At 39.9% G+C, this 22,898-nt stretch overlaps 1 protein-coding gene across 1 annotated transcript; it reads left to right on the top strand.

Moving 5' to 3' along the window:
- Nucleotides 1-19,276: 19,276 nt before the first annotated feature.
- LOC149588960 (uncharacterized) lies at nucleotides 19,277-22,347 on the top strand. Its single transcript, XM_089861873.1, has 4 exons — nucleotides 19,277-19,547; nucleotides 19,613-20,220; nucleotides 20,296-20,538; nucleotides 21,506-22,347. Exons 1-4 carry the CDS (start codon nucleotides 19,277-19,279, stop codon nucleotides 21,923-21,925), a joined length of 1,542 nt encoding a protein of 513 aa, XP_089717999.1. The 3' UTR covers nucleotides 21,926-22,347.
- The last annotated feature ends 551 nt before the right edge of the window (nucleotides 22,348-22,898 follow it).

Here is a 22,898-nt window from a genome sequence, read left to right as displayed (position 1 = left end):
TACATAAAGGCGTGGACCGGTTTGTCAACACTCAGAGCGGGACGGGCCGAAAACGAAAGAGGAGTGCTAAAACAAGCCGGAGCAAACGTGTTCAGCGACGCACTAAACGCGATTTTCTAGACTAAACATGTCGACCTACGAAAGTGTTCTATCCGATTTTGAAGTATATGAAAAGCCAGTGGTGAATAATAATATTGTTGGGACTAAAACGACTGCTCATTATCCAATTGCTCCACTAACTAATGCTAAATATGTAGAATTTATCATTCCTCTCTCTAACAATTATCATGATTTGACTAAAACTGTTTTGAGATTAAAATTTCGCGTTTTACACGAGGACGGCACGGCCGTTCCAGATGCGGAAAAGAAAGTCTCGGTAACAAATTTAATAATTGCCTCGCTATTTTGTCAAGTAGAATTATTTCTTAATGGCGTCGCCGTCCAGCAACCTAATAATATGTACCCATATATGGCCTATTTTAAAATACTTTTAAATTATGGACAAACGGCGGCCAATTCCTGGTTAAATTCTATGTTATATTATTTGGATACCATTATCGATCCGGCGACGGCTTTAGAAGATGCCAATATTAACAAGGAAGATAATGGTATTGGTCGTCGCGCTAAACGCGTGGCAAAATCAAAGACGTGCGATGTAATTGGCGAATTATTTTTGGATATGTTCAAAACGCCCAAATTCTTACTAGATAATATCGAGGTGCGAATTAGACTTCATCGAAGCTCCACGGATTTCGTTATTATTCACAATGAAGCGGGCAAAAAGTATAAGATTGATTTAACGGAATGCACCTCGTTTACGCGCGAAATTGAGGTTAATCCCGAACTGCAACTAGCTCACGCTCAGATGTTAAATTCGGGAATAAACGCTCGCTACGAAGTAAACTCTATTGTTATGAAAAATTTCTTAATAACCACCGGAACGCAAGATTTTATTAGGGACAGCTTGTTTACAGGGCAATTACCCTCGCGAACTGTCGTGGCTTTCGTTACTAATAAAAAATTTGTAGGAGAAGCAACTTCTAACCCCCTGGATCTCCAACACTTCAAACTCGATTTCATGCAATTCTCTTTAAATTCGCAAAATTATCCCGATATCCCCTTTACGCCTAATTTTGACGATGATCAATACGTTAGATGTTACAATTCTTTATTCGAGGGTCTCGAGATATTAGGTCTTGACCGGGAAAATATAATTTCTTACGATTTATATAAAAAAGGCTTTTTTGTCGTTGTTTTTGATTTGAGTAGAGAACATCTCGCTTCGTTAGGTCTAAATTCCATGCCCCAGACTGGTAACTTGCGATTATCGTTAAGATTTAGCTCTCCGCTAACCGAAAACGTCACGTGCATTAACATGGCCGAATTTCCAAACAACCAATTAATAATATCTAAAAACAGAGAAATTATTCATAATCACCCCAACGTATAAAAGACTAAAACTTTATAAATACAATATCAGTCGCGCGCCAATATGCACCAAGTACACACCGTCACGCCAAAGCTCGACATTTGCGTCATTGAATCGATTGAACCTAAAATTTTAATTCAAAGATTGGATACGCGTACAAAAACTATATTAAAACCTAACGCCTGGTACGCTTTGTTTCGGTTTCAAAATGAACTCACGTCCTTTTTTGACGGAAAAATACCTCGCTATCATATTTGGTTGCCCGTCAAAGAGCGCATCAAGCTGGAATGCTTCGTCAACTCGAAAGATGAACGTCTAATCGATCTTCGGTACTATGAACGAGGCAGCGGCAGTCGTTATTTCCTCAACTTTAGCACCAGCGAAGGATTCAGCCTGAACAAAACAGGATGGCAGACATTGATCGATTTAAAGCCGTTGATTGACGAGGCTCTCAAGGCTAAAGGGATAGCTGTCTGTCGCATGCGCGAATTAATTTTAAACGAGCTCACTACCACCTTGTTTGACGTCACTTCCACTTGGGCCAACGTCGAGTGTCGAAAACAAATATGCCACTCTCAAAGCTGCTTGGATTTTGACACAAATTTCAGTGATCGAGTCGAACGTAATTTCCACGAAGCGCTGCCTCAACTGGATCGTGAGAAAATTTTGCATCAATTTGAGACCGACCATGGTTGGATCGAGGATCAAGAGGATATTTACGCTTATTTTGTCAACAGTTTTGCCGATTTAAAGAATGCCTTGATTTATGGCTATTAAAATAAATGTACTGATATAGCGTATTTGTTTAACTGATATTGTTTTTATAAAATACCTTTGTGTGTATTAAATAAAGTTGTTTATTGGGAAACTATATAGTCGTTATTTATACTTGTTAAGACATGGACGCTAAAATTAGAAAAATTTATTACGACGTGGCAAATCCAGCCGCTTATGGGTCGCTAGCCAGGTTACAAAAGGCTTTACCGGGTGTGTCAATAGCCCAATTAGTCACCTTTCTCGAGAAACAACCCGCCTACACAAAGCATAGGTTTCGGCGCTTCCGATTCAAGACCAATCAAGTGTACGCTTCGAGCATGGACGACGTTTTTCAAGCTGATCTGATGGATCTACCAAAATTGAAACGCTTTAATAAAAGTGTTCGGTACGTCCTGTGCGTCATTGATGTCCTAAGCCGCTACGGCTGGACAATTCCTCTTAAAAACAAAACATCTGGCGAGGTCATTGAAGCTTTTAAAACCATATTTCGAGAGAGGATTCCGTTGAAAATATACGCCGACTTTGGTGGCGAGTTTAGTTCCCGCAACTTTGATTCCTTTTTGAAACGTCACAATGTGCAAATACATTTTGCCCGGAGTCAGCATAAGGCCAGTCTAGCGGAACGCTTTATTAGAACAATTATGGAACAAATTGCCCGGGTTATTACGGCCACAGGGAATAAAAATTACGTTAAATATTTACCTTTAATTACTCAAGCCTATAATGAACGGGTTCATTCAACTACTGGAATTGCACCGGCTCATGTTAATATAGATAACGAATCAATCATTTGGAATAAATTGTACGGGAAATCAAACGGAATTAATCGATACGCACCGAGGCTTAAAGTTGGCGATCACGTGCGTCTCTCTATAGCTAGTCGAGTCTTAGAAAAACTAGCTCGGGAGGCACGTTTACTGACGAAATATTCCGCGTTGTTGACGTCATACCCAGGTCACCACCCGTCTATCGCGTAGCGGATTTAAAGGGGGAGCAAATTTTGGGTGTTTTCTACGGCGCTGAACTACAAAAAGTCTCGTTACCCGAGACTAAATTATGAACACTTCTTAAATAAACGCTATTTTAACTTGCGACAAAAGAACGCGACCCTACTATTTAGGATGCTTCCCCGTAGATAGACTCCCAGCACATCCAAAAAGGCCCAAATTTTGCTTTATATTCAATAACGAAGCAGCTGGAGAGGCCGGAGAACATTGGATAGCGTGCTTTTCTAACAATGACACGGTAGAAATGTTTTGCACTTACGGAAAGTCGCCGCGATACTATAAAGTTAATTTAAAACGATACGGGAAACGAGTTGTTTACAATAAACAACAAATTCAACATCCATTCTTTCAACTGTGTGGTCTGCACGCCGCCATGTTTTTAACACTCCGTTGCCAGGGCGTGGCTAGAAAGACGATATTAGACGCCATCTATGACCAGAATCTTAAACTTAACGACTATGTCGCTTTATTATATTTATCTTTACATTTAAAAAAACATGTACACAGATATTGTTCACAATAAAACAATTTTTATTTGTCTTAATATTACATTTTTTTTATTAATCAATATCACGCCATTTATTGTGTCGAGGCCTTCGTTCGTTAGATGGAACTACTGGGCCGAGATTTTGAAGTTCGTCTTTCTTTTTTCGAGGTTTTTTCTGTTTTTTCTTGTTCTTCTGTTTAGCGGAGGCCGTCTCAAACAGGTTTTCCAAGTCCGTTAAATTGTCCGCTTCCGCCTCCTCTAGATTCTCTTGTTCATCGGCGATTTCTTCTTGAAAAGCGTCGTCCGGATTTGTATAACCGACAGCCCCTTCTTCTAGCTCCCTCTTTGGCGTAAAAAATGTTTTTTGCAAACGATTTGCCAAAACTTCGGCTTGCCGTTTCACCAGGTCGCCATCATAGGTCGGTCCAAATTGTTGGTAAAAATCTTCTTGTGCTGGTGTCCCCGCAGCCGTTTCACTTTTAAAAACCTTTTGCCGAGGCTCGGTTCGTTTAGGCGTAGTGAAAGAACTGCCCGACGTGCTTCTTGTCGGGGATGACGTGGCATAGCTCGGCCATGACAATTGTTTTTTTCGCGGGGGCGTTTTAGGGGTGACCGGTAATGGCGGCGTGGGGACATTTGCCATTGTAGGACTGACGACCTCAAATTTAGGTAAAGGAATTTGTTTCTCGATACTTAAATATTTCTTAAAAGCGTCTAAATATTTATATAATTTATCGTAAGCATTCAATGGCGATTTTAAAATATCCTCAATCTCTCGGTCCAAGGCCGAATGTTCTTGGGCAGCTGTTGAAGTTACGGCGGTGGCCGGTACAAGCACCATTTGTTTCATAGTTTAGCAACTATGGCTTGGACAATTGAAGGCAAGATTGCGCCAAGTAGCGTCGTAAGAAAGCCACCTGATTGCTGCAACAACAGCTTTTTTTTGCTTTTCTGCGACAAGGTACTTGATCCGAGTTGTCTAATAATTTTCTTGTACTTTGCTAACCTCTTCTTACAGTCTTTACTCAAATAAATGCCCCCGCCCTTTAAATTTTTACAAATTGTCTGAATGCTCTTTAATTGAGGCGCGCTACTATTGTTTAAGAGGGTTCGCCGTTGTTTACAGCTAGTTTGACGCAAACTCTGTAAATAAGGGACAAATTTGGCAAACTTGGCTGAGGGACGGGCTACGACGAGTCGGGAGCGTTTTCCTGATCGACGTTTAACGCGTAGGGCCAATATTCAAATGACAATTAAATTTAATCGATATAGACATACATAGGCGCCTCGTGAGGTTGAACACGCGACCTTAACCGTAAATTTTCCGGAGTTTCTTGTTTTAAATCAATTAACAAATAGCTATAGGGTTCTTTAGTGGCTAGTCTGTACGCCTCTGTAATACGCTTCGGGTTATCTGGACTTATTTGTTGCGCTAAATAGCTAATAGAGGCAACATCTCGAGGATTTTTCATTATTATAAAATAGGAAGAGTTTTGAGAAATTATCCGCGATTGGTTGCCTTTGGGAAACAGTTGTTGAGTAATAATAATGACCGTATACCCTAAATGATGCGACGTCACGCACACTAAATCGGCAATATGAGCTTGTTTAAATAATTGGCTAGCTAAGTCGTCTAGTATCAAGTAAGAATCGCGATTCATTTCCCAAAAATCCGGATCGGCCGTTGGCAAGCCTTGAATAAATTGAATTCCCGGAATCAATTGTTTCAATTTTTCGTAGTTTGGCTGCCAGGCGGCGTAGCAATAAATAACCTTTTTATGCGGTGGGTCAAACATAAGCTGATGATTTTGCAATAAGTTACTTAAAAGAAAACTCTTCCCCGCTTGCGTTGGCCCCACGATTAGAAACTGGGCGGGTGTTTGGAACTTTAAAGAATGCGAGACTGACTCGGTTGGATTCATCTTGATTAATAAACATTTTTATTTTAATTAACAGTTTATATATTTATAATATATATAAACAAAAATACAATTAACCCAAAACCCAAAGACCCTTAATAAACACAAATTAGAAAATATTTAAACAATATAAACGAAACCCTTTTACCCAAAAAAAATTCCCCTATTAAGTAATTGTTTTTTTTAAAAAGTTTCTCTTCTAATTCCAGACAACGCTGGCGGAAGCGTTGGGCGTTGAGGAGGTTAAAGTTGACGCGCGACTCGGAGGGTGGTAGGATGTAAACACGCACTACAGTAGCAAACACGACGAATGGATGCGCACGCGCACTTTTTCGGTTCCCGACCGCTCTTCGTTGGTGGTTGGGCATGTCTGAACCAGAAGGTCGCAAACATCCGTGCCCTCGCTGGTCGGGAAGTCAGGAAACCCCTGACGCAGTGGTTTATTGTTGCACGGTTTTTTGGAAACCGAGAGGGATCAACTTTAACTTCATTGCATTGTTATATGTGTCCACACAACTGACTATTGCGCCAACAACCAGACCTGGACGAGAAGACCAAGTCCCACAGTGGCTCGAATGTAACTTCCTTTGGGAGGTAAAGGGTCAACGAAGAATTTTACGAGACATGGCCCGTAAAAGCTGACAAGTCCAGCCCCACCGCATAAGGTTCTACGTACCCTGCACCAGTTAGAACACGTTCTCTTCAGTGGGGCTCTAATTGCAATCTTGGGTTTCGGTAAGTCGGGTATGAGGGGTCTGGAAATATATATATTTCCTCAACCTCCGTTGGCGAGGGGGTCGGCGTCAGTGGTTCGAAGGTAGAGGGTTTCGGAGCCTCTGGTGCTGGAATTTTAGGGGGGTCTGGAGCTGGAATTTTGGAGTGATCTGGAAGTTTCAGGGGATCTGGCTCCGGCTTTGACTTTGGTAGTTCAGCCTTTGGTTTTGGTAGTTCGGACTTTGTTGTCTCCGGCTTTGACTTTGGTAGTTCAGCCTTTGGTTTTGGTAGTTCGGACTTTGTTGTCTCCGGCTTTGACTTTCTTAGTTCAGCCTTTGGTTTTGGTAGTTCGAACTTTATTGTCTCCGGCTTTGACTTTGGTAGTTCAGCCTTTGGTGGCTCTGTAGTCAGAATCTTTGAGGGATCTGAAGTAGACGGGGTTGGCCTAGTTGTTGTTGTTGTTGTAGTAGTAGTAGATGTTGGGTTAGTTGTTGTGGTAGATGCTGGATTAATCGTTGTAGTAGGGGCTGAATTAGTTGAGCTTGGAGGTATTAGTTTATCCGAACTTGGAGGTACCGGTTTAGTCGAACTTGGAGGGGTTGGGTTAGTGGATGGCGAAGTGGTCGTTTTAGGTGGGTCAATTTTCGGAAATGGTGGATAGTAGGGTTTAGGCTCTGGGAAGGTTTGTTTTGGAATAGTTATTTTGGGTGGAGGGGTTATTTTTGGTGGCTGTGGTTGTACAAGTACTACGGGTTCAGTCGTAGCAATAGGTATCGGAAGAAAAGGCGTAGTTCCTAGTAAAATAGGTATCGGAAGAAAAGGCGTAGTTCGTGGTAAAATAGGTATAGATGGCGCTACAGGTCTATATTCTGGCTGAGGCTTTTTTCTTATCGGCGGAACTTCGTGGCTTGTTTTACGTTTAATGGCGGCCTTGGGAATGTACTTGTAATCAAATTTTATTTTAAAACTATCTCCAACATTATCAATTTCGATTTCCACGTAATTATTAGTGTAGTTTAAACTTATATTTTTAGCATGCTTTGATACAGGATATTTGGATATATAGGGAACATCTTCGTAATTATTCTCTTTAAATTCAAATAATGTGGTCAAAGGGGAATCAGCTGGTATTTTGAACCGTATGTTTTCCTTTCCTAAAACTTGCAAGTAAACGGGAAAGTTTGTATCTAACTGTTTTCCCAGGGCCCCGTCTTTATATTTATTCACTAATTTAAACGATAATTTCCCTTTTAAATACGGATGACTGTTTACATCATCATTTAAAAGCTCAACAAAATTTTGAGGCAGTTCGTACTCTTTGGTCTTAACATAACGATTGACTGGTATCTCTATTTTTTGATATTCAACAGGCTCTCAAATAGCCGCATATTTGTCACTATTTGGATCATTTACGACCTGAATTTCAAACTTGTTAAACTCTTCGCTTATATTCACCCAATGATTTGGAAATATGATTTCCGCCAACCCAACTTCATAATCACTAGTCAAGTTAAGGGGCTGATGCAAATAATTTTTAAAACTTGATTGGGTATTGTTTGGGTATATATCTAGACACGTATTAGACGCTAGAGTTAAAAAGAAGTCGTCATTCATGACTAACGCTTGTTTACCAACTAACACGGACTTCTTAGGCCAACGTTATTTTATACATAAAAAAGATTGTCCATGGCTCGGTGGCTTGGCCAGGATTTGAACCTGTCACCTTTTAGGTATCACCATAGTAAACCCTGCCTTTACCCATTGAGCCATGTACAATCTTGAAAAACACTCAGTTTATTTTCATCAAAACAACAAAATGGTTAAGCCTTTAAAGTCGCTATCCTTGAAACATCTACGTGCATAGTTAATTAAACCCGACCCGCTTCCTATAAAATATTTTCCTCAAAACAAGGAAGGTTTTAAGTCGTCATCCTTGAAACATCTACGTGCATAGTTAATTAAACCCGACCCGCTTCCAATAAAATATTTTCCTCAAAACAAGGAAGGTTTTAAGTCGTCATCCTTGAAACATCTACGTGCATGGTTAATTAAACCCGACCCGCTTCCAATAAAATATTTTCCTCAAAACAAGGAAGGTTTTAAGTCGTCATCCCTGAAACATCTACGTGATATTCTAGTATATAAGAGTTGTGTTTTAAAGAGAGAGTTACCAGTTACCTGGCTACGCTCTCCTGTTTAACCGTGTTCAGTACCATCTCTACTAAGATGACTTTACCCGCCGAAGAGACCAAATTCGATTTTTCCCTCCTTCTCGTCTCAGGAATAGCCTGGGAAGAGGCCAAATTCGATTCATGAGCTGGATTTGGGCAACTTTTTTTTGTAATCTTTACTGGTTACATTTGACTACGCAAAAGTTGTCTAAATATGTGTGGAGTCGAGGCGTCCCACAACGCAACATCGACCATGGTTCGAGACCAAATGCAGGATATTTATGTCCGAAATCCGGAAAATTTGGTCCCGTATCTTCCATTAAACCAGGTCGAATGATGATGTGGAGCTTCATGAATCGTTGTCGAGAGGGATCAACCGTAACTTCATTGCATTGTTATATGTGTCCACACAACTGACTATTGCAATGAAGGAGAAGTTCTGGCGCCAACAACCAGACCTGGACGAGAAGACCAAGTCCCACAGTGGCTCGAATGTAACTTCCTTTGGGAGGTAAAGGGTCAACGAAGAATTTTACGAGACATGGCCCGTAAAAGCTGACAAGTCCAGCCCCACCGCATAAGGTTCTACGTACCCTGCACCAGTTAGAACACGTTCTCTTCAGTGGGGCTCTAATTGCAATCTTGACTTCGATGTCCTTCTTAAACTTAACAATTTCACGACATCAGCGTGGTCCTCCTCAGCGCTGGATACATTTTGGACATAAGAAGCGTCGAAAACAACCCAACCTTGTCGAGATGCCGAAGATCTTCGAGAACCGATGGATAGTTTCACCTAAAAGGTCGTTTTCTAACAATCCTCAACCACCCGGCCTGTCTTTCATCAAAATTCATCCGGCATTGCGGCGTGAAAAGAGACCAAATTCGATTGTTCTGACCACACAGCGTGTAAAGCCTACATTTTGAGATCAAGAAGTGCCAAAAACAACCTGTTTTGGATCTAGAAACCTTGTTGTTGTCCGGTAGAAGCGGCGGTAAATAACTTTAGTTTTAATTTAGGATTCAGCGTGTAACGCGTTTTTTATGGGGATGCCGAACAAAGCATTCCCAACTCAAAGAAAAGAATTATTGACCTTCTTGATGACGCTGACAAACAATGTTGATATTTTTGTTATATCTATATTCTTGTTAATCTGTATTGTCTGATACTGTTTTCTTGTTATTAAAAAATCTTTATTTATATATTTGGTTTTGTTTCTCAGACATATTTAAAGGTTTTATGGCGGGAAATTCAAACAGAAATCTGGCAAAATAACACAAGTCTGGGTTGGTTTAGACTTGTTTGGGGGCATAGCATGGTGGAAGGCAGGGTATATCAGGTAACATAATCTTTGCAAGTTTGGTTCGAGTTGGTTGGATGGCGGCCATCTTGGGGTAGCGGCCATCTTGGATCCATGTCTATCTGTATAGTCATCACTACTACTTACGACGTCGTTTAAAAGACTTACGACGACGTTTAAAAGACATACGACGACGTTTAAAAGGCTTACGCGAACGTTTAAAAGATTTACTTACAATTGCCCAATTCATTTGAATTAGCTGATCATAAATGGAAAACATTCTTCTCTTAAAACCGGCCGTGATAGTGTGGCCCCGTGCGATAAAGACTATTTGGGACGGAAACTTACAAAATAGTCTCGGCCGCTTATTTCGTTGCGTATAGCGGATTTTTAATGCTTGTTTTAGGACAGCTTCCCTCGTGACCAATAAAACAGCACCTTTGATTTAAAAAAATAGAAAGAAAATCTCGGAATATTTTACACAATCGCGGGTGTTACTATAGTTCATTTCAACAACAGTTTCATGAAACTACTTTTATTTCTGCAGCGTTTAAGATAATATATTAATCCTCTGTAGCTTTCTATGTATTGTCAAGTACCTTTGAACTAAAGTATTAACAGCTCTTAAAAATGCTGCGCTTTGCCACTTTTTAATTACACAAACGCGTCATTTTTTTCCTGTACATTAATTAATCCATTCAATTAGATTTTTCCCTGTTAAAAAAAAACCTATTTAATATATAGTTTTTGAGTGGCTTGGTTTGTAACAAATTGCAATTGATAAAACTGATTTTACGTTTCGGAGATAAGGTGTAAAAACTGTTTTTTAGATGTATTTATTGCTCTTTTTACATTGGCATTTTCCATGGAGTATTTGTATTATTTTAGAATGAACGTTTCCTCGAAAGTACCTTTCATTGAGGCTAGATCTCCGGCAATATTTCTCCATGGTGACAGATTGTTAGTAGGCAAAGAAAAAAACGGAATTTGTTTAAAGTTCTTATCCCACAATAAATATCCCTGACTAAAAGGTTATAAATACGATTGTATGCTCGAATTTCTGCGTTACTGCATGAACAGTTGGCGCTTGGCGGGAAGTTACTCTTGTACTGCGTACAGTGTGCTTTTCTGATCGATTGTGTGATGGTTTTAGTTTATTTCGAATGATTCGGGCGTGTGATGTAGTTTGTAATTGAAAGTTTTATATTAGATGGGTAAAATTTCCCGCTACTTGTTGGTTTTAAATTGCGCCGTTTGAATAGAGTCAGGTTTAGTCCGGTGTGTCTAGGTGTCTTAGGCTCTATGGGGTTGTGTTAGTTACTTTTTATTTTTTAATTGTGCAATATTAAGGACATCATGGCGAGCTCTAGCAGTATCACCTCGGAAATGGGAACCAACTCGATTTACGACTTGCTGTTTATCACTGATAGAACGAATGAGACAAATTTTTACCTGGCCTGGGAAAGAATCAATGAACTGAACTTCAACCCTGACATTTACTTCAGTGAAAGTTTTGAGGCGGCTAAAATTGATCAAAATAAAATATACATACTATCAAGTTTCGAGAACGAACTGTTCCAGCTTTTAGAAAGTAACGGGTGTCATATCTTAGGACCAGTTGCCTTAACATGGCATTAGCTAGTGAAAATTAACACATTGTTCGAAGACCGCATCCCTGTTATAATTTGATCATGAGGGACTGTATTGTCACGTTTTCAAACATCAGAAATAGTAACCGTAAAGGCGAACTAACCACTAAAATTCATCGCATGGGAGGACAGGTTCAAAACGTAGTGAATATGAAAAGCACGCATCTAATTACTGGTGAGTGAATTTAATTTTGTTTTTAAGATACTTTAGATAGACATAGGAGCAGGGAGACATTGGGAAACCGTCAGGGAGTTTTTAGAATTTTAAGCAAAGTCGTGGAATTTTCCTTTTGTGTACATAATTTATTGAGGTTTTAAGAATGTTGCAATAAGTACCCTTTTAAAGATCAATTCCAAATTAAGAGTTGACTTGATTATAACAAATAATTTTGGTTAACATTCATAACTAGTTTTGAATTGTGTCAAAAATAGAAAGGGAAAATAAAATTAAGGAAATAGGGAACACCTAGGTATAGTGATGTACAATGGCTTAGCTAGGAATAGCGCCCATATTTTTCACTGTCGGGGCTACGGAAAACTCCTCCCCAATCTCTCGGCTTAAACCTCAAAGCAGTGTTGTCAATGTCAGGCCCTCTTTGAGTCAAATTGCTCAAGTTCTGAATCAGACTGAACTACTAGCCTTTCTGCAATCTCTTGATTCATAAACGGTCTGGCAATGCTGAGGGAACGGCAATAAAAAACCTTTTGTGTAAACCATGTAAATTAAGCTTACTTCCATCAAATAGACCATAGACAGCTTTCATTTGGGGGAGCTGAGTCTCGTGACATAATTTAACTCTGCCATATTGGTGGGTTTAAAGCAGGAATGAAGCGGTAGGACTTAGGAGGGTGAAAGCTCTCCATTTCGATGTAACTAAGTGGGAAGGACACGGGGGGTAAAACACCGCCTTCCATCTCGCATTTTGACGCCTACGCTGTAGTCTTCTTATATCATGAGAGTGCGCAGAGACGTTAATGTCTCAACCCCCTTTTATGTCCCGATACTGATGGTTGGCTACGCTCTTCTTTTACGTCGAAAAGGTCCATAGAGCTCAACTGAGCACGAGTGAAGTGCGTAGCGTTATCTAGACTTTGGCTATGACAATCGGCATTTCCGTTACGTGACGCTGGCCAATCACTACTCCAGGAAATAGTGACACTACTACCACTTAAAAATATAGTTCATGACACACCCCTACTTAACGCGTTGTACATCCCTTTAAGTCGGCTAGGAATTTGATGATCCGATCATTTTTAATTGCAAACTGTTCGATGTTTCTAATCCTATAAAATTTTACCCCGTTAAGTCCATAATTTTAACTGTAAATCCATCTTAATGTAGAAACCTCCGGAACCGAGAAATATTACGCTGCGATGAAGAACAATATCAAAATTATGCTGCCATCTTGGGTAGACGAAATGTTGCTTGACAATTCGAATCAGCCTAAACCTCACAATGACCCAATCTACGAAAAACATGAATTTCCATTATTTCACGGGATTAAATTATCGGTTTCGAACATAGACTTTCCAAGTCAAAATCGAATTCTTGCTTTAACGGTACAAAATGGCGGCCAGTACTCGGACCAACTCAAAATGGGTGATGTTACGCATTTACTATCAACTGCGGCAACTGGTGAAAAGTTCAAAGCCGCTTAACAATGGAAGATTAAATGCCTTAAACCGGAATGGTTCGAAAAATGCCTCGAATCTAAATACCTCGTTGAAGAAGAAGACTTTTTACTTATTCCTTTGCCGTCGTCACCTGAAACTATTTCGACGAACGTTACACTTGATAAAACTGCTGTGGCGCGTTTCAAGAAACCGTTGACGTCTTCACCAGCAACTGCGTCTAAAAATGTCCCAATAGATGTCTTATCAATGGCACGTATCCCTGGTAGATCGATTAATGCTAGTGAACTTAATTTAACGATTGCAAGTGCCATGGATTTGGACCTGATTGGAGACGTAACTAGTGGTTCCAACGAAAATAAGTCTTCGTCTGAAACTATTTCGAAGAAAGTTACGCTTGATAAAATTGCTGTGGCGCGTTTCAAGAAACCGTTGACGTCGTCACCAGCATCTGCGTCTAAAAATGTCCCAAATAGATGTCTTATCAATGACACGTATCCCTGGTAGATCGATGAATGCTAGTGAACTTAATTTAACGATTGCAAGTGCCATGGAATTGGACCTGATTGGAGACGTAACTAGTGGCTCCAACGAAAAGAAGTCATCGGGGGTAGAAATTACCGCCAGTAAAACTCTCAAAGGAAATGAGGATCAAAGTATTGACGAAACTCGTTTACCTGATCGTGGCCAAGATGATGACGCAACGCGGTTACCTGATCAAGGCCAAGATGATGACGCGACGCGGTTACCTGATCGAGACCAAGATGGTGACGAAATAAATTTACCTGTCGCGACACTTGCCGATGATTCTCTTCGTCAGAATCTACCACCACCATCAACTAGCGCTGCCACTTTAAAAAATCAACGCTCCAGCGATGACGAGATTACTTTCGCCACCAGTACTTTTCGGACAAGGAAAGCGAAGATGACATTAAACGTTTCACGTCGCGTAAATTGCTTGTCGAAAGTGAAAAAGGCCAAGATGGTTACTTGCAATGTGCATTCGTAGACGGGCCTCGCTGTTGAACACCTTTCCGCAAGCTTCGCAACTGAATCCATTTTCATCCTGAAAGATTAATTATAGAAATACCCGATCAAATATATCAAGGACTCATGGAGTAGCGAGTTCGTTTGCTGACAATTGACTCACAGTTTGGGAAAACAAATGGGCTTTCAATCCACCCGCTTGAATGAATTCTTTTTCACAATATTCACATTTATGCGGTCGAACTCCAGTGTGAGTTCTCATGTGACGGTTAAGGGTCTCCTTTTGGGAGAAGCTGACGCCGCAATCGATACAGGCGTATGGTTTTTCACCGGTATGTATTCTCCTATGCTTAGTGAGCGCCCTCGTGGAAGGGAAGGCCTTATAACAAAGATCGCATTTGAATGGACGCTCGCCAGTATGAGTAAGTTCGTGAATTTTAAGAAGAGATGTTCCATAAAAATGTTTGGTACAAAAATTGCACTTGTATTTTTTAGGTCTCAGGACTTCCCCAGCATGAGCACGAAAATGTTCGTCAAGATTGTCCTAAAATTTCAACAGAAAGTACAATATTTAATTTTATTTAAAAATGAAGAAAGCTGAAAAATATTGTACTTGAATAAAAACATAAACTATAGTGTACAACATAAATATACTAAACCATAGTAAAAGCACGAAAAATTATCATCTAAACAGTTTTGGTTGAACTAATTAAAACTGCAAGCTACCAGCAAGTACAATTATAATGATAATTGTAAGTCAAGTTTCGTTATTCACCATTCCATTTACCCAAAACGCATCCTTTATCATTTAAAGAATATGCAGCAGAAAACAGTACAATGTTAATTAAGTTAGAGTTACACCAAGAAGGAATTTACTATAAGAAGACCTAAGTAGCGCGATTTTTCGCTTCTACTCTTACGCCGGTGTTAGTGGACAAGTAAGCCCCACCCCTTTCACGTCCGTCATTGCTCTGCGCATTCCTATTGGATCCCGTGGGGATAGGTCATACAGACGCCAATGACGTATTCCGACTAGATAAAAAACCTCGAGCAAAGTAAACAAAAAATGGAGGCTGCCAGCGGTGCTAAAACGGTACGCGAATGGTTTTTATTTGCCATTAAGAAGTTAGTTAAAGGTTTTGAACCTAACTTAATGGATTTTGAATACGTGTCTCTACGTGAAAATCGTTCGTTCTATAATTGTTTCTAAATCGAATCAAGAGTACTATACTTATGATTTCGTGAGTTTCAAAAACCAAACCAAGGCTTAACGAGAAGGTAAAAGAGATAGATGGTGGAAAACATAGAGTAAGATAAAATATTAAGTCCCGCCTTGGTTTCCGGCCTCGCCCCACCTATGAGGTGGGATTGTCGACTATCACGCGCGCACAGGACGCCGTTTTAGGCCTTCTTATAGTAAATTCCTTCTTGGTTACACGTATAATATTTTTGTGAAATCTACTCGTTAAATCACACTTTCTCTGCAGAATAACTGTAGATAATTTGGTTACCTTTCGAGTATAAACTTTGCCACAAACTTGGCACACGTGAGACGGAGGTGCTTGTCCCGAACACGAAGTCATCATATGACGATCCAAATGATATTTGCGCGAAAATGTTTTCTTGCAAATTCCACACGTCAGGATTTTCTCCATGGCTGGTCCTGTATGAGTAGCAACATGTTCGTGGAGTTCCGCTTTGCTGTTAAATTTGTCTCCGCATCTTGCGCATTCTTCGTTGCCTTCATTCAGTTTCTGAAGGAAAAAAAACATAAATTTGTTCAAACACACTATGCCTATATAAAGAAAAACGGTTTAAACTGTCCATACTTCGGGGGAAGCGTAACCATCCTCGCTTTCAAGATTTTCTTTCTCCTTGTTTTCTTTATCCTTAAGAATGACTGCATCGCAGGTCAGCTGATGAAAGGAAAGCGTGTCTTTGTTCGGGAATATTTCGCCACACGCTACGCAAACTTCGGGAGGTTGTTGTTGTTGGGATGACTTGGCTGCAGTTTTTTTCGGGGTCTTCAGCTCATTTATCTTGCATTTTTTGCAATCTCCAAAGTCTTTGTTGTTCTTGCTCTTGCAAACATTGCAAGTAACCATCTTGGCCTTTTTCACTTTCGACAAGCAATTTACGCGACGTGAAACGTTTAATGTCATCTTCGCTTTCCTTGTCCGAAAAGTACTGGTGGCAAAAGTAATCTCGTCATCGCTGGAGCGTTGATTTTTTAAAATGGCAGCGCTAGTTGATGGTGGTGGTAGATTCAGACGAAGAGAATCATCGGCAAGTGTCGCGACAGGTAAATTTATTTCGTCACCATCTTGGTCTCGATCAGGTAACCGCGTCGCGTCATCATCTTGGCCTTGATCAGGTAACCGCGTTGCGTCATCATCTTGGCCACGATCAGGTAAACGAGTTTCGTCAATACTTTGATCCTCATTTCCTTTGAGAGTTTTACTGGCGGTAATTTCTACCCCCGATGACTTCTTTTCGTTGGAACCACTAGTTACGTCTCCAATCAGGTCCAATTCCATGGCACTTGCAATCGTTAAATTAAGTTCACTAGCATTCATCGATCTACCAGGGATACGTGTCATTGATAAGACATCAATTGGGACATTTTTAGACGCAGATGCTGGTGACGACGTCAACGGTTTCTTGAAACGCGCCACAGCAATTTTATCAAGCGTAACTTTCTTCGAAATAGTTTCAGACGAAGACTTATTTTCGTTGGAACCACTAGTTACGTCTCCAATCAGGTCCAAATCCATGGCACTTGCAATCGTTAAATTAAGTTCACTAGCATTCATCGATCTACGAGGGATACGTGTCATTGATAAGACATCTATTGGGACATTTTTAGACGCAGTTGCTGGTGAAGACGTCAACGGTTTCTTGAAACGCGCCACAGCAGTTTTATCAAGTGTAACGTTCGTCGAAATAGTTTCAGGTGACGACGGCAAAGGAACAAGTAAAAAGTCTTCTTCTTCAACGACGTATTTAGATTCGAGGTATTTTTCGAACCATTCCGGTTTAAGGCATTTAATCTTCCATTGGTAAGCGGCTTTGAACTTTTCACCAGTTGCCGTAGGTGATAGTAAATGCGTGACATCACCCATTTTGAGTTGGTCCGAGTACTGGCCGCCATTTTGTACCGTTAAAGCCCGAATTCGATTTTGACTTGGAAAGTCTATGTTCGAAACCGATAATTTAATCCCGTGAAATAATGGAAATTCATGTTTTTCGTAGATTGGGTCATTGTGAGGTTTAGGCTGATTCGAATTATCAAGCGACATTTCGTCTACCCAAGATGGCAGCATAATTTTTATATTGTTCTTCATCGCAGCGTAATATTTCTCATTTCCGTTGGTTTCTACATTAAGATGGATTTACAGTTAAAATTATGGACTTAACGGGGTAAAATTTTTTAGGATTAGAAACATCGAACAGTTTGCAATTTAAAATGATCGGATCATCAAATTCCTAGCCGACTTAAAGGGATGTACAACGCGTTAAGTAGGGGTGTGTCATGAACTATATTTTTAAGTGGTAGTAGTGTCACTATTTCCTGGAGTAGTGAATGGCCAGTGTCACGTAACGGAAATGCCGATTGTCATAGCTAAAGTCTAGATAACGCTACGCACTTCACTCGTGCTCAGTTGAGCTCTATGGACCTTTTCGACGTAAAAGAAGAGCGTAGCCAACCATCAGTATCGGGACATAAAAGGGGGTTGAGACATTAACGTCCCTGCGCACTCTCATGATATAAGAAGACTACAGCGTAGGCGTCAAAATGCGAGATGGAAGGCGGTGTTTTACCCCCCGTGTCCTTCCCACTTAGTTACATCGAAATGGAGAGCTTTCACCCTCCTAAGTCCTACCGCTTCATTCCTGCTTTAAACCCACCAATATGGCAGAGTTAAATTATGTCACGAGACTCAGCTCCCCCAAATGAAAGCTGTCTATGGTCTATTTGATGGAAGTAAGCTTAATTTACATGGTTTACACAAAAGGTTTTTTATTGCCGTTCCCTCAGCATTGCCAGACCGTTTATGAATCAAGAGATTGCAGAAAGGCTAGTAGTTCAGTCTGATTCAGAACTTGAGCAATTTGACTCAAAGAGGGCCTGACATTGACAACACTGCTTTGAGGTTTAAGCCGAGAGATTGGGGAGGAGTTTTCCGTAGCCCCGACAGTGAAAAATATGGGCGCTATTCCTAGCTAAGCCATTGTACATCACTATACCTAGGTGTTCCCTATTTCCTTAATTTTATTTTCCCTTTCTATTTTTGACACAATTCAAAACTAGTTATGAATGTTAACCAAAATTATTTGTTATAATCAAGTCAACTCTTAATTTGGAATTGATCTTTAAAAGGGTACTTATTGCAACATTCTTAAAACCTCAATAAATTATGTACACAAAAGGAAAATTCCACGACTTTGCTTAAAATTCTAAAAACTCCCTGACGGTTTCCCAATGTCTCCCTGCTCCTATGTCTATCTAAAGTATCTTAAAAACAAAATTAAATTCACTCACCAGTAATTAGATGCGTGCTTTTCATATTCACTACGTTTTGAACCTGTCCTCCCATGCGATGAATTTTAGTGGTTAGTTCGCCTTTACGGTTACTATTTCTGATGTTTGAAAACGTGACAATACAGTCCCTCATGATCAAATTATAACAGGGATGCGGTCTTCGAACAATGTGTTGGTTTTCACTAGCTAATGCCATAAGTAAGGCAACTGGTCCTAAGATATGACACCCGTTACTTTCTAAAAGCTGGAACAGTTCGTTCTCGAAACTTGATAGTATGTATATTTTATTTTGATCAATTTTAGCCGCCTCAAAACTTTCACTGAAGTAAATGTCAGGGTTGAAGTTCAGCAACTGGGGAAAAGTTCAAAGCCGCTTACCAATGGAAGATTAAATGCCTTAAACCGGAATGGTTCGAAAAATGCCTCGAATCTAAATACGTCGTTGAAGAAGAAGACTTTTTACTTGTTCCTTTGCCGTCGTCACCTGAAACTATTTCGACGAACGTTACACTTGATAAAACTGCTGTGGCGCGTTTCAAGAAACCGTTGACGTCTTCACTAGCAACTGCGTCTAAAAATGTCCCAATAGATGTCTTATCAATGACACGTATCCTTGGTAGATCGATGAATGCTAGTGAACTTAATTTAACGATTGCAAGTGCCATGGAATTGGACCTGATTGGAGACGTAACTAGTGGTTCCAACGAAAATAAGTCTTCGTCTGAAACTATTTCGAAGAAAGTTACGCTTGATAAAATTGCTGTGGCGCGTTTCAAGAAACCGTTGACGTTGTCACCAGCATCTGCGTCTAAAAATGTCCCAATTGATGTCTTATCAATGACACGTATCCCTGGTAGATCGATGAATGCTAGTGAACTTAATTTAACGATTGCAAGTGCCATGGAATTGGACCTGATTGGAGACGTAACTAGTGGTTCCAACGAAAAGAAGTCATCGGGGGTAGAAATTACCGCCAGTAAAACTCTCAAAGGAAATGAGGATCAAATATTGACGAAACTCGTTTACCTGATCGTGGCCAAGATGATGACGCAACGCGGTTACCTGATCAAGGCCAAGATGATGACGCGACGCGGTTACCTGATCGAGACCAAGATGGTGACGAAATAAATTTACCTGTCGCGACACTTGCCGATGATTCTCTTCGTCAGAATCTACCACCACCATCAATTAGCGCTGCCATTTTAAAAAATCAACGCTCCAGCGATGACGAGATTACTTTCGCCACCAGTACTTTTCGGACAAGGAAAGCGAAGATGACATTAAACGTTTCACGTCGCGTAAATTGCTTGTCGAAAGTGAAAAAGGCCAAGATGGTTACTTGCAATGTTTGCAAGAGCAAGAACAACAAAGACTTTGGAGATTGCAAAACATGCAAGATAAATGAGCTGAAGACCCCGAAAAAAACTGCAGCCAAGTCATCCCAACAACAACAACCTCCCGAAGTTTGCGTAGCGTGTGGCGAAATATTCCCGAACAAAGACACTCTTTCCATTCATCAGCTGACCTGCGATGCAGTCATTCTTAAGGATAAAGAAAACAAGGAGAAAGAAAATCTTGAAAGCGAGGATGGTTACGCTTCCCCCGAAGTTTGGACAGTTTAAACCGTTTTTCTTTATATAGGCATAGTGTGTTTGAACAAATTTATGTTTTTTTTCCTTCAGAAACTGAATGAAGGCAACGAAGAATGCACAAGATGCGGAGACAAATTTAACAGCAAAGCGGAACTCCACGAACATGTTGCTACTCATACAGGACCAGCCATGGAGAAAATCCTGACGTGTGGAATTTGCAAGAAAACATTTTCGCGCAAATATCATTTGGATCGTCATATGATGACTTCGTGTTCGGGACAAGCACCTCCGTCTCACGTGTGCCAAGTTTGTGGCAAAGTTTATACTCGAAAGGTAACCAAATTATCTACAGTTATTCTGCAGAGAAAGTGTGATTTAACGAGTAGATTTCACAAAAATATTATACGTGTAACCAAGAAGGAATTTACTATAAGAAGGCCTAAAACGGCGTCCTGTGCGCGCGTGATAGTCGACAATCCCACCTCATAGGTGGGGCGAGGCCGGAAACCAAGGCGGGACTTAATATTTTATCTTACTCTATGTTTTCCACCATCTATCTCTTTTACCTTCTCATTAAGCCTTGGTTTGGTTTTTGAAACTCACGAAATCATAAGTATAGTACTCTTGATTCGATTTAGAAACAATTATAGAACGAACGATTTTCACGTAGAGACACGTATTCAAAATCCATTAAGTTAGGTTCAAAACCTTTAACTAACTTCTTAATGGCAAATAAAAACCATTCGCGTACCGTTTTAGCACCGCTGGCAGCCTCCATTTTTTGTTTACTTTGCTCGAGGTTTTTTATCTAGTCGGAATACGTCATTGGCGTCTGTATGACCTATCCCCACGGGATCCAATAGGAATGCGCAGAGCAATGACGGACATGAAAGGGGTGGGGCTTACTTGTCCACTAACACCGGCATAAGAGTAGAAGCGAAAAATCGCGCTACTTAGGTCTTCTTATAGTAAATTCCTTCTTGGTGTAACTCTAACTTAATTAACATTGTACTGTTTTCTGCTGCATATTCTTTAAATGATTAAGGATGCGTTTTGGGTAAATGGAATGGTGAATAACGAAACTTGACTTACAATTATCATTATAATTGTACTTGCTGGTAGCTTGCAGTTTTAATTAGTTCAACCAAAACTGTTTAGATGATAATTTTTCGTGCTTTTACTATGGTTTAGTATATTTTTGTTGTACACTATAGTTTATGTTTTTATTCAAGTACAATATTTTTTAGCTTTCTTCATTTTTAAATAAAATTAAATATTGTACTTTCTGTTGAAATTTTAGGACAATCTTGACGAACATCTTCGTGCTCATGCTGGGGAAGTCCTGAGACCTAAAAAATACAAGTGCAATTTTTGTACCAAACATTTTTATGGAACATCTCTTCTTAAAATTCACGAACGCACTCATACTGGCGAGCGTCCATTCAAATGCGATCTTTGTTCCAAGGCCTTCCCTTCCACGAGGGCGCTCACTAAGCATAGGAGAATACTTACCGGTGAAAAACCATACGCCTGTATCGATTGCGGCGTCAGCTTCTCCCAAAAGGAGACCCTTAACCGTCACATGAGAACTCACACTGGATTTCGACCGCATAAATGTGAGTATTGTGAAAAAGAATTCATTCAAGCGGGTGGATTGAAAGCCCATTTGTTTTCCCACACTGTGAGTCAATTGTCAGCAAACGAACTCGCTACTCCATGAGTCCTTGATATATTTGATCGGGTATTTCTATAATTAATCTTTCAGGATGAAAATGGATTCAGTTGCGAAGCTTGCGGAAAGGTGTTCAACAGCGAGGCCCGTCTACGAATGCACATTCGTGAAGTGCACGAAAAGATAAAGCCCTTTGAATGCCAGGAATGTGGCAGGGCTTTTACTCGAAGGGAAAATCTCGATCGTCATTCTGTCTTGCATTCCGGCGAAAAGCCTCATTAATGTCCCACGTGTCAGAAGAGACTCGCCATCAAATCTTCGTTGAAGCGTCACATGTTGACGCATACGAAAGAGAACCCTTCAGATACTGTTGATATAAATTGATTCCCACCTAAATCACCATTTTATTCTATTTTATTATATTTTTTGTATCTTTTTCATCATTTTATCGCTGTTTTTATGGGAATTTTAATTTTAGAAATATAACAGGATCTAGGCCTAAATATTGCTTAATTTGTAGGAAGAATACTTTGTTAAACCAAATAAATTAATAAAATAAATAAATAAATCTCGAACTGGGACTTGCACGAAATTCATTGCTGATTAGCCTTTTGGATTTAGATTTAGAACTAGTACCGGTTTATGGCAAAGAGGCTATTTGTAAATTAACTAAGTAAGATTAATTCGTGGCTGGAAAATGTCACGCGTCTTAGAAATATGTAAGTTAATGATACAAGAATAAAATTTTATATTAATCTATTGTCCCCAGCAAAAATGCAAGTTTTTTATACATATGAAAATTATCAATATTTAATTTACACGCTGGTAATTATTGAATATTGTGCAATTTAGCCATTGAAAATTCCAAAATTATGTGTCAAGTTGATTTTTTTCCCTGAGCATATTATTTTCTGAAAACTAAAAGAAAGAAAGATGCATTTCTGATCCATTTTAACTCTGAATAATTATGAAATAAAATTGGTAAAAAGAAAATATACTCTAAGATTAACTTAGGAGTTAA

Source organism: Phalangium opilio, unplaced genomic scaffold (genome assembly GCF_054372755.1).
Source record: "Phalangium opilio isolate 3A_F unplaced genomic scaffold, DU_Popi_V2 ptg000523l_1, whole genome shotgun sequence".
Classification (NCBI taxonomy): domain Eukaryota; kingdom Metazoa; phylum Arthropoda; class Arachnida; order Opiliones; family Phalangiidae; genus Phalangium; species Phalangium opilio.
Note: the sequence above shows the minus strand (reverse complement) of the source record. Positions and strands in the feature narration are given on the sequence as shown.